Source organism: Lissotriton helveticus, chromosome 7 (genome assembly GCF_964261635.1).
Source record: "Lissotriton helveticus chromosome 7, aLisHel1.1, whole genome shotgun sequence".
Taxonomy (NCBI): Eukaryota; Metazoa; Chordata; class Amphibia; order Caudata; family Salamandridae; genus Lissotriton; species Lissotriton helveticus.
The window spans coordinates 535,235,468-535,248,303 of record NC_136068.1 but is presented as its reverse complement, the minus strand read 5'-3'; the positions used below and the strand labels follow the sequence as shown (position 1 = coordinate 535,248,303).

General features: G+C 49.7%; 1 protein-coding gene across 1 annotated transcript in view; it reads left to right on the top strand.

Moving 5' to 3' along the window:
- The window catches only part of LOC144769151 (transmembrane protease serine 9-like), a 1,211,004-nt gene that overhangs the window by 900,028 nt on the left and 298,140 nt on the right, over window positions 1–12,836 (top strand). Inside the window, exon 15 of the mRNA XM_078653156.1 lies at window positions 5,191–5,462. Within this exon, the coding sequence (XP_078509282.1) occupies window positions 5,191–5,462 (272 nt within the window). The remainder of the gene's footprint in view (window positions 1–5,190; window positions 5,463–12,836) is intronic.

Genomic DNA, 12,836 nt, shown 5'->3' with positions numbered 1-12,836 from the left:
TTTTGTGTGTGAAAAAAAACTAGTTCCCCATCTTTAAACATATCTCTTATTCTACGAAGGAACTGCATGAGCTACAGACATCTTTTCATACCTTTGAGCCATACCTTCAAAATGCTAGTGTGGATTGTTGGACATAACTATGTTTTCTGCTGCAAGAGGTATGCAGAACAGATACGTATTGACTTATACCTAGGCTTACAAAATGTGGACATTAAATGGTTTCTACAGGGAGGATTGAAGTGGCACCAATTGTTCCCTTTGGTTAAAACCTGTTTGCATCTCGAACATCCTGACCTCATGGTTGTGCACTGTGGTGGAAGCAACCTAGGCACATTGACTGGGGTAGGTTTGGAAATGCTTATAAAGGACACCTTTGGACAATTGATGTTACTTTTGCCTCAAACTGTCTTTGTATATTCCAATACATGCCAAAGACAGAAGTGGAAATGGTCAAAACTATTTTGTCCTCAGATTGAAAAATCTAGGAAGAAAGTCAACAAAGCTGGGTCTGCATACCTCAGAGACCACAAAATGGGGTCCATCTACAACAACAACATACGTTTTGATATGGCTGATATCTACAGAGGTGATGGAGTACACTTCACAGATCAGGGAAATCGAGTTCTCCTGAATAACTTGAAGCTGTGCATCCACACTTATATCTAGCTGCAACTAATGAACACAAGGGCTCTTTTTAGAGCTACCCTATAACTTAGACCTTAGCCCCGCTATTTTAGGGTCAGGTAACGGCAACTCCCGGACCCTCGCTAAAATGTATTCTCCACACAGCTGTGGCGCAGAGGCCACACCATCTCACTTTGCAGCACAGAGCTCTCGCTTTGATCACTGGCTCCACTCACCCATAGGGGTCAGTAGTTTGGGCTTTACAAAATACTGTATTGATGTACCTTCGCACTCCCTATACAACACCACCTAAGCACCATATACAAGTTGGACAGGTGTGGCACAGTGCCCAGAGCACATGGACTTCACAGCATAGGACACACAGTTTGGGCTCACGGTTTCATCCCCGAGTCCAGCAGCAGCTCAATTTACCAGCATGACACTCTAGGCAATACCTCACTTAATTTCCGTACCCAGCATTTTCAGACCGGTATGGATCAGTAGTTCAGCGACTTTACCTCAACTCCTTTAGCAGCTTAGTCTATGCACCCAGCGCCATCACACCCGTAGGAGTGAGTAGTTTATACTACACAAATACCGAATTAAGTTGATACGTGCGAATGTACCTTTGCACTCCCTGTATAACACCCCCTAAGCACCATACACAAGTTACAATGTTCGAAACAAAAGTTCCTCCGAGTAGCTATAACTACATGCTGACACTACTTGGACAGATGTGGCACAGCGGCCAGAGCACATGACTTCACAGCATATGACACACAGTTTGGACTCACACTTTCATCCCCGAGTCGGGCCGCAGCTCAGCTTAGCAGCATGAGACTTTAGACAGTACCTCACATATTTTCCGTACCCCAGGACTTTCAGACCAGTACGGGTCAGTAGTTCATCCTAGTAGTTATAAACACATTCTGACACTACTTCTACAAGTGTAGTGCAGCAGCCACGGCACATGACTTCACAGCATAAGACACACAATTTGGGCTCACTCTTTAATCCCTGAGTCCCGCACCAGCTCACCTTAGCAGCATCAGACTCTACGCAATACCTCACTTAATTTCCGCAGCCCACCACTTTCACTCCGGTAGGGGTAAATACTTCACTTCGCACCCCCTCTATAGCTCACCCTAAACACCCCACAGAGGTTACAGTGCTCCTACCCTTCTCTTTCCCACTTTTTTCACTCTTTTTTCCCCTTTCTGGCTTCAACGGAATCACAAAATGGCAGCCAACACTTCCTAGTTGTAACTACTCGCAGCCAATCAGCAGAAAGCTTGTGCTCGTAACGCCTCAGCAAATCAGATGGCAGAATTCCCAAATATCGATATCTTCAAATTTCGATATTTCGCCAAAACTACTGAACGAATTTACACCAAATAAACAAAAGCGTGCTTTCTAGACCAAGACCCTTCTCCCTGCCCAATGTGGGGTAATTCCGTTTACCCGTTCGACCTGTGGCCTTGTCTAAAGTTTCCTACAGAAATTAACATGAAGAAAACACGTTTTGGGACCCCCCTTTTTTCTTGGCCCCCCCTTGACGAATCACCCCAAAACTTTCAACATAGAAGCAGATATCAACAAAGAATTTATAGAAGCAGATATCAACAAAGAATTTGTTTTGGGAATTTCGCTAAGATTCGTCAATCGGCACCAAAGTTATTGGGAAAAAATTTTGCCATTTTCCTATGGTAACTAGGTCTTAACTATAACTACCTATTGGCGACCGCATGTAGGTCATATATATATATATATATATATCACCACAATCCTTTTCTTCACCGATTCCCTACAGCATGGAATCAAAAACGGAACAAACTCATCTTTCTTAGTGCAAGTAATATTTCTTTTTCAATTTGTGCACTGTGCCGCCATGGCGCTTGTCGGCCTTTCAGGGCCTTGATCACATGTCATTCTACCATTTCCTCCTGAGATTTGAAGTGCTAAGTGCATATAATCGATATGGAAGACAGACTGCCCGTCTGAATTCCCTTTACACAATACAATGTTGCAGCGTAATTACACACTTGAAAGGACTGATCATATATATTGTAAATGATGTGCAAGGTATACAGCATTCAAGTGTGTATATCCTGGGACCATCACCCTCCGCCTGGGACGACTCCTGGTGGCCCCCCGCCCTGGGAACCGCCCCCGAGCCAACAGACCACGCACACAACCTGGGGTTCATCCTGGACTCCTCCCTCTCGATGACCAGACAAGTCAACGCCGTTTCCTCATCATGCTTTCACACCCTTCGCATGCTCCGCAAGATCTTCCGATGGATCCCGATCGAAACCAGGAAAACGGTCACCCAGGCACTCGTCACCAGCCGACTGGACTACGGAAACACCCTCTACGCCGAACCACAGCCAAGCTACAGAGAAGACTCCAATGCATCCAGAACGCCTCCGCCCGACTCATCCTGGACATCCCCCGACGCTGCCACATCTCTGGCCACCTGAGGGACCTGCACTGGCTCCCCATCAACAAAAGGATCACGTTCAGGCTCCTCACCCACGCACACAAGTCTCTCCACGACCTGGGCCCCCAAGTACCTCAACGACCGCCTGACCTTCTACAATCCCACCCGCCAGCTACAACCAACCAACCACGCCCTCGCCGCCGTCCCACGCATCCGAAGAGCCACCGCCGGAGGCAGATCCTTCTCCTACCTGGCGGCCAAAACATGGAACTCCCTCCCCATCCACCTTCGACTGACCTAGGACCATCTCGCCTTCAGGAGACAACTCAAGACCTGGCTGTGCGAGCAGTAGCGGACCCCTCCCCCAAGCGCCTTGAGACCCCCCCGGGTGAGTAGCGCGCTATACAAGTGTCATGATTGATTGATTGCTATATATATATATGTATATATATATATATATATATATATATATATATATTTATATATAATACGTATTTATACAGTTGAAGAGATCGAGAGAAAGAGAGATATAGGGCACTATAGACCCGGCAATGGACAAGTAAATCAGGGGCGTAACAAAGGACCCTGCTGCTCCGTAGAGTTGGGGCCCCCAGGCTTACCCATACTGGAGGGGGGCCCCCTGAGCCCATACTGATGTGAGTATGAGGGGCCCCTTCAGGGTATCGTGCTGGGGGAACGTTTTGTTACGCCATTAAAGTCAATGACAGAGATCTAAACAGTGATAACAAAAATGAGTGTAGAGACAATGTATCGCCTAGTTTGATAGTGTATGTTAGATTTTTGAAACATAGATTGAGTAACACATATTGAAAATCACATGCCTTTTCGAGGTAAGGAATCAGACTTGCAAGATACTGATTTTTACGTTATGCTCCTTAGTGGGCTGGGGGCATTACCTAGAAGCCTTAAGTCTTTTGTGCACTGATACTAGACAACCTATTGTATTTGGTCTTGCTAGATTCTGGCATGCCCTTTGGATTAGGCCTAGAAAATTATGTAGCTGAGACACTGCATTTTGGAAAGCCTTGTCAGACCAGAATGTTATCTAACTTTTTAAAACATTTGTTTTAACTTGCAGTTGTAGGAACTGTAAGCATCTCAATTTGTGCCTTAAAATTTGCTGTTTTGCACGTATGCACTTTAAAATTGTCCTGGAGGCCTTGTCAATTTGAATTTGTACTAATGTTTTTATGCATTTTATTCTATATTCTTTTATACTTACATTTCGGTGTATATTTTTTAGAAAATTGTGCTGTATACTTTTTAGGATCTGTGTGATCATAATAAAGTTGTTGAAATGAAATGAAAGATTGTAAAATTCTTTTGTTTTTCCTGTAACATTTGCTAAAATCGATAATTGGTAGGCCATGTTGGTGCTTTAACGCGTTTGCTGCGGATGTCGGCCAACGGCCGTAGCGAGCACTACCTCTGTACTGCTGCACACGACCGTTGGCCGACGCGGCACCACCCGCTTAATAGAACGTTCCGCACTGGCGCGGAATGTTCGAAGCAGCAAACGGGTTAAGGACAGGCTTTTGATGGTTCAACAAAAGCTTTACCAGACGAGCGTCAGCTAACCATCGAAAAGATTGAATGATACAAATCAGTTGGGGTCAGTTATTGCCCAATTTTTATATCCAATCTAGTATACCCTTGCAAAGGGAAAGCAACTTCAGTTAAAAGTAAAAATTTAACTGTTTGCTATCTTATTGAAACATAGGCAAATAAACAAAATAGCGCCTGATTGTTAAGGTATCACACACAAGGTTGGTATAAAAAAATACTAGAAGGCGCCATTACAGTAAAGTAACATGGTCAATACGGTGTAAGTAACCTTGGCAAAAGCATTTGAAGAACTGATAGTTTCATCAGATTGTGGCTGCCTCGTCACAAGTTTACTTACACAGTGTTGAACCTAAGTAACACCTGGGTCTGATCTTTATTTAGTAGATTAATTCCTACCCCCTTTCATTGATAAAGATCCACTTTTTGCAACTGGCAATCTAAATCTATACTTGCTCATCCATGAATATGTGTGGGATTGGGTTCCACTCTTTGGGTGCCAAGTAACAAAACCTACGTGACGTGTTTCTCTTCTTTTCCAGGCCCATTTACACCTCATCTTATGTAGTGCGCATGGGAGCGTACCAGCTGTCCATCAGCAGTTACAATGAGGTCCGATCTAATGTGATGAATATATGGGTCAACTGGAACTACACCTCCACTGGTTCCCTAGGAGACATCGCCCTCTTGGAGTTGGAAACTCCAGTTACCTTCACAGATTACATCCAGCCTGTCTGCCTACCCTCAGCATCCATTAAGCTGCCAGTTGGAATGAGCTGCGTGGTGACTGGTTGGGGGAATACTGGAGAAGGAGGTAAGGTGGTTTCAAGAAGTCAGACGTAAGAAGGACATGCTCTTCCACTCCTGTACGTGTACCAAGCACAGAATGACATTTACTCTTAGGACTTTTTAAAGTGCTTCTTTTAGCAAACATCTACACACAACGTAAAACAAGAAAAACACATACAATAGAAATTACAATGTAGGTGAAAAGGGATGAGAGTAAAGAGAGATGTCTAGAGTGATTGAAGGTTGATAAGACAATGTGTAGGTTTCAGTTTCTCACATAAGGATATAATGGTAGAAAGAAAGTGTTTGACAAAAAAGAATACAGACACAAGCACAAATAAGAAAGAAGCAAAAACTTGATTAGATACAGAGGAAATGAGAGTCAATAGAATTTAAGTGTCACAGCAGGTGTTATGAGGCCATAACGGGGAAGAAAAACTGGAAATGGCTAATTTAGAATTATGTTGAGAGTATATTCCGTTGCAGCCATGACGGAGTACCCTCTGAGTCAAACTGAAGATCCGACCACCTGATATACCGTAATTTACATAGTCCTTCGATAGAATATGGGCCATCGGAGTTTCTGGCCATTCGACCACAGACCCAGTTTAGAGTGGTTGGTTAAATGACCAGTGTCTACTCTCTCTTAGTGTCATGAAAAACCTGGAGATAAGGGACAGTAAAGAACTTAAACGGCCTCCCACACCATGGGAGAAAACTTCCATGGTGTGGAGGTCATTAGTTATTGTTTATATAAAAACAAAACCCAGCTTTGAGATTTTGTTTTTGAAAAAATCAAAAACAAGTTAAAGATTGACAGTCATTACTGCCATTTTGATGGTACCGTGCTTCAAACGTTTAACTCATTGACAGGAACCATTGTGATGGCAGTATCTGTCAATGACTAGTTATTTCTAGAGCTGTCCGCTGGGCTAGCAGACATCCTTAAATTTGTAGTACGGGTCCATCAGGGCAACAGAGCATCTTATTCCATCGTCCTGACAGAGAAAAATACCTACTCTGAACTCCAAATTGGGCCCAAAGTGTTGATAGACAAATATAAACTTTATCAAGAAACACTTTTGGGACCAATGCGCTATGTTCCAGCTACAGATTGTGAGAAGGTGGGGTGCAGAAAAAAGGGAGTGCAATCACTTTAGTCACTTTGCGGAAAGACACCAGAAATGTACAAATTGCAAATGTAACTAAAACTTAATTGCTACAAGACTTGCCACATGTGCTTAATTTTTCTATCTTGTGGTGTAATCGGTATAAATGTAACCTCTTAGCAACGTAAGAGCACTTGATAAACAGCAGAGAAAATATCAGAGTGGGGCCTTTTTATGTCACTTCTCGTAGTAGGTTTAAGCCAGTACGTGCGGATTCCTCAGGTCCCTGAAGTGCTGTGTTTGTGTGATCAGATAGAAAGGTGGTACAACCTTCTTCGTTTTGGAAAGGATTCTTATAAGAACACTTCAGAGACAGAATTACAAAGCATATTTTACTGTTGCAATTCCCTGTCTTCTGTGGTAATTTGGGGTTGCTTGGTCCAAGACTCTTTACTACCTTAATATGTAAGCAGCTTTCTGGAGATAGTAATGTGTTAAAAGAATATTCTGATAGATACATCTGCCAGTGGATTCCTCACCTTGTGAATATCCCCTGCGCAGCAGCCAATCGGAAACTTTTGTAGCTCTCCACGCCGGCGATGTCATGGACGACGTCACAGAGGGTACGACTCCACTCGCGACCCCGCTGACGTCACTGGATCCATAATAGGGCCATAATAGGGCCTCGTCGGCGTGATGACGTCCGTTCCCATTTTTCCGTGCCGTCGACGCTCTCCGTAGTTACATTGTTATTTCTAGTGTTCTCATTTGTTCTTCTTGTTTCCTTTCTAAGATGTCGGGAAGAAAGTCCGGTTTCAAGCCCTGCAGGGAGTGCGGGAAACAAATGTCCATCACTGACCCGCATCAGGACTGTGTATGGTGCTTGTCTTCCGATCACGACGTCGAAGAATGTGCATGCTGCAGAAAGATGAACCCGAAGGCATTGAAGGAAAGGGAGGCAAAGTAGTTTATGGCCAAAATGAAGAAGGAAAAGAAGGCGAGTAAAAGAAAATCAAGATCAAGACCGAGGTCGAGGTCTCGTTCCGAATCCAGGTCGGGTTTGAAGTCGGCTTCGGGGCATTCGAAGTCGAAAAGACATAAGAAGAAGAAGCACTCTTCGAGGCGCCACTCTGAGCATGAAGATCAGGAGCAGCCTGAGGAGGTTCCGTTATCGGTGCCGACTGGCCCGACTCCAGGAACACCGGCTTCGGAGGCGACGCCGGTTAATTATCCTCCATTCCCGGCTCCAGGTCAGGACCCATCACATTACCTTAACGCAATGTATGGTGTCTTTGCGAGGGCTATGTACCCCTCTGGTGCACCTGCGGGTCCCATGGGTCCTTTTGCCTTTAATTTTTCGTGTTCCCCAGGCATATTCCCAGGCTCCGTTTATGCCCTTTATGCCAGCGACGCCGTCCTGGAACTTTCCGGCACCGTATAGAGACTCTCCGGCGCCGTCTGGTCGTCCTCGTTTGGAGTCTGTGGCGCCGTCGGATCTGCGTTCTACGCCGGTCTCGAGGCGGACGGAGTCGGGCGTGGAGCCATCGACTCCTGCCCCCAGGATCCGCTCCAGGAGGGAGGCCCAGAGGGCTGTAGAGGAGGAACGCTATCTGCAGGAGATGGAGGAAGGTGAACATCCTGAATCTGAGGACTATTTTGCGGAGTTAAAGGACGCAAGTGGCCTTGATGTATCGCCTGAGTGGGATTTCTCTCCTGGTCCGGATGCTCCCTCTAAGAATGCAGCTCCCTATCATATGGTGGTGAGAAAGGCTGCGGAGTTATTGGACATTAATCTTCCTTCCACGGAGTTTAAGTCAATCAATCAATCAATCAAAGCATTTATAAAGCGCACTACTCACCCGGAGGGTCTCAAGGCGCTAGGGGAGGGGGGGTCGGCTACTGCTCGAACAGCCAGGTCTTGAGCTGCTTCCTGAAGGCGAGGTGGTCCTGGGTCAGGCGGAGGTGGGTCGGGAGGGAGTTCCAAGTCTTGGCGGCCAGGTAGGAGAAGGACCTTCCCCCTCTGGTGGCTCTACGGATGCGGGGGACGGCGGCAGGGGCGTGGCTGGTCGATCGAAGCTGGCGTGTGGGGGTGTAGAAGTTGAGGCGGCTGTTGAGGTATCTTGGGCCTTGGTTGTGCAGGGCTTTGTGTGCGTGGGTGAGGAGATGGAAGGTGATTCTCTTGTTGACCGGGAGCCAGTGCAGGTCTCTCAGGTGTCCGGAGATGTGGCTGCGCCGGGGGATGTCCAGGATCAGACGTGCTGAGGCGTTCTGGATCCGCTGGAGTCTCTTCTGGAGTTTGGCGGTGGTACCGGCGTAGAGGGAGTTGCCGTAGTCCAGACGGCTGGTGACGAGGGCCTGGGTGACCGTCTTCCTGGTCTCGGTGGGGATCCAACGGAAGATCTTGCGTAGCATGCGCAGGATGTTGAAGCACGACGAGGAGACGGCGTTGATTTGTCTGGTCATGGAGAGGGAGGAGTCCAGGATGAAGCCCAGGTTGCGTGCGTGGTCTGTTGGTTTGGGTGCGCCGGTGCGCTGCCCAGGGCGGGGGGCCACCAGGAGTCGTCCCAGGCGGAGGGTGAAGATCCCAGGATGAGGACTTCCGTCTTGTCCGAGTTCAGTTTCAGGCGGCTGTTCATCATCCACTTGGCTACGTCTGTCATCCCTTCGTGTAGGTTGGCTCTGGCAGTGTCGGGGTCGTTGGTGAGGGAGAGGATCAGCTGGGTGTCGTCGGCGTAGGAGATGATGTTGAGGTTGTGTTGGCGTGCGATGGCTGGGAGGGGGCTCATGTAGACATTGAAGAGGGTTGGCTGAGTGAGGAGCCTTGAGGAACACCGCAGATGACTTCGGTGGCTTCTGATCTGAACGGGGGGAGGCGGACTCTCTGTGTCCTTCCGGTGAGGAAGGAGATGATCCACTCCAGTGCCTTCTCCTGGATTCCGACGTTGCTGAGGCGCTGCACTAGGGTACGGTGGCAGACAGTGTCGAAAGCCGCGGAGAGGTCTTAGGAGGACGAGGGCCGCTGTTTCTCCGTTGTCGAGCAGGGCTCGGATGTCGTCGGTGGCTGCGATCAGGGCGGTCTCGGTGCTGTGGTTGGCCCGGAAGCCAGACTGCGAGGGCTCGAGGGATCCGTTCGTCTCGAGGTAGGCGGCCAGCTGCTTGTTGACAGTCTTCTCAATGACTTTTGCAGGAAACGGGAGCAGCGAGATGGGGCGGTAGTTCTTGAGGTCGGTGGGGTCGGCTGATGGCTTCTTAAGTAGGGCGCTGAGTTCTGCGTGCTTCCAGCTCTCCGGGAAGGTAGCGGTGTCGAAGGAGGTGTTGATGATGTCCCGCAGGTGGGGTGCGATGACAGCGTCGACCTTGTTGAAGACGTGGTGGGGGCAGGGGTCGGTCGGAGATCCGGAGTGGATGGAGTTCATCGTGCGGACGGTGTCTTCGGTGCTGATCGGGGTCCAGGCGCGGAGGGTGGTGGTGGGGGGCGGTTGAGTGCTGAAGCTGTTGTGTATGTCCGCGATCTTGTTGTAGAAGTAGGAGGCGAGGGAGTTGCAGAGGTCTTGTGAAGGGGTGATGTCGTTGATTCCGGCGTTGGGGTTGGAGAGCTCTTTAACGATGTTGAGGAGTTCCTTGCTTTTGTGTGCGTTGTTGTCCAGTCGTTCCTTGATTTCAGTTTTCTTGGTGGCGTGAATCAGTTGGTGATGTTTTCGGGTGGCGAGCTTGAGGGCAGTCATGTTGTCCGGTGTTGGGTCTCTGCGCCAGGCTTTCTCGAGGGCTCGGCAGTTCCTCTTGGATCTCTTGAGTTTGTCGGTGAACCATGGGGCTTTCTTGCTGCCGGGTCTGCTAGGCGGGGTCCTCAGAGGGGCGAGGTCGCTGCGCAGTTGCTGATCCACTTTGTGAGGTTGGTGGCCGCCTGGCTGGGGTTCGTAGTGCCGGTGGGAGGGTTCTTGCTCAGGGAAGTCGCGAGCTGGTCGGCTGTGATCTTGTTCCAGCTTCTGCGTGCAACCTGTTGCTGGAGGTGGTGGATCGTGGTCCTTCTGAAGCTGAAGTGGACGCAGCTGTGGTCCGTCCAGTGGAGTCCGGTGGCGTGGCTGAAGGTGATGTCCTTGCTGGATGAGAACACGAGGTTGAGTGTGTGTCCGGCGTAGTGGGTGGGGGTGGTCACCAGCTGCTTGAGTCCGAGGTTTGCGAGGTTGTCCAGCAGGGTGGTGGTGTTGCGTCGTTGTTGTTCTCCAGGTGGAAGTTGAGGTCCCCGAGGAGGATGTAGTCAGCGGAGGGGATGGCGTGCGGGCTGATGAAGTCGGCGATGTCTTCGCTGAATTGTGTGCGTGGTCCCGGGGGTCTGTAGATGAGGGTGCCTCTGAGGGTGGTCTTGGAGTTGATGTGGATCTGGAAGTGCAGGTGTGCGGCGGGTGTGAGGGTGTAGTCGGTGTTGCTCGTGATGCGGATGGTGTTCCTGTGGACGATGGCAATGCCTCCTCCTGTCTGGTTGACGCGGTCCCTCCGGATGATCTTGTAGCCGTCCGGGATGGCGATGGCGATGTCGGGTGCTGAGGAGGCGTTCATCCAGGTTTCCGTGAGGAAGGCGACGTCGGGGGCTGGGGTATCGAGCAGGTTCCAGAGCTCGACGGCATGTCTGTGGACGGAGCGGGTGTTGAGCAGGATGCACTTCAGGTGGCTGCTGCTGGTGCTCCTCTTGGTCGGTGCTGGTGTAGTGCAGGTCCGGATGCAGGTGAACTTGCAGGAGTGGCAGCAGAAGGGTCCGTGGGTGCGTCTCGGGGTGGCTCGGTAGCACCCCGGGATCCGGCTGGCGTTGAGTGCGTTGAGCTGGGTGGTGTCGTAGGTCAGGCGGGTGGGCTGGTGACTGCGGGGGCCAGGGGTCCTGGCACTGGACGCGGTCCAGGTGCGGACGGGCGCAGACGGGCGCACCTTTGGCACACCTTCGGCGCTCAATCGGTGCTCCCGCTGCGCGCGTCCGCTGCGCGGTCGCTCAGGGGGCGTCATATGTAAGGAGCCGGGAGGGCGGGTCAGCTGGGTGGTGGGAGCGGGGCGGCCAATGGGCAGGAGGGGGCGGAGTCGCCGTAGGTCTGTGGCGGGAAGAGGTCCTCGGGCGGCTCAGCGGCGGCTGGGTCGTCCGGCTGAAGAGAACAGAAGTCCAATCTTCTGACTGAAGTGTTGCATTCTCCCTCATCTGTGTCTGAACCTCTGTTACTATTTAATGAGGCAATTCTAGCGCCAGTGCTGGAGGTTTGGAAGAAGCCTTTGTCTGCACCTGCGGTCTCCAGGACTGTGGCACGGAGATATAGGGTGGCACCTGAGGATCCGGAGTTTTTATCGGCACACCCTTCGCCTGAGAGCCTTGTAGTTCAGGCGGCTTGCTCAAAGAAGTCTTCAGGGACTTTTCCTCTGGTTCCGGCTGACAGGGAGTCAAAGCGCATTGACCAGTCTGCCAAAAAGGTATTCTCATCTTCAAGTATGGCACTAAAATCTACAAATGCGACTTGTTTGATGGGAAGGTATATCCATGCGTTGATGGATTCTTCTAAACAGTTGCTGCCAAAACTGTCTGATAGGAAGAGCGTTCAGGAGGTTTTGGATGATAACCAGGCTGCTGCACGTCAGGTCATCCAGAGCGGCCTAGATACGGCTGACTCAGTGGCAAGGATTATGGGCTCTGCAGTAGCTACGAGAAGGGGGGCTTGGTTGAAGTCTTCGGACTTTTCTTCTGATGTGCAGGCTACTCTGTTGGACTTTCCATTCGATGGGACAGGACATTTCGGTAAGAAGGTGGATGCCGCTCTTGAGAGATGCAAAGATTGCAAGGCCACAGCAAGATCACTTGGCTTGCAGACTCAATCTAGAGGATCCTTTAAAAGGTATACAGGATTTGGGAAGTCGTCCTTTCGTTCGCAAGGCCAGCCTCGTCAGCAGCAGCAACAACAAAATATGCTGTATAAGTCCTATAGGGGTAGAAGCAGAGGTCGTCCACGAGGACGTCAACCCATCTCCTCCTCTTCTTCTACTGCACCCCCTATCACCACAGCAAAGCAGCCCTAGATTCCCCATTCTCAATCATATTGGTCCTGTGGGGGGTCAGCTTACCCATTTTCTGCGGGATTGAGAATCAGTCACTACAGACCAATGGGTTCTCAATCTTGTGGCAAATGGGTATGCTCTTCTCTTTCGGGAATTTCCTCCGAATTACCCTCCTTGCCATGGGGCTTGCTCAGAAGAACATCTCTGTCTCCTACAGGAGGAAGTTCTGACCTTGTTAAAGAAAGGCACGATAGAGGTGGTTC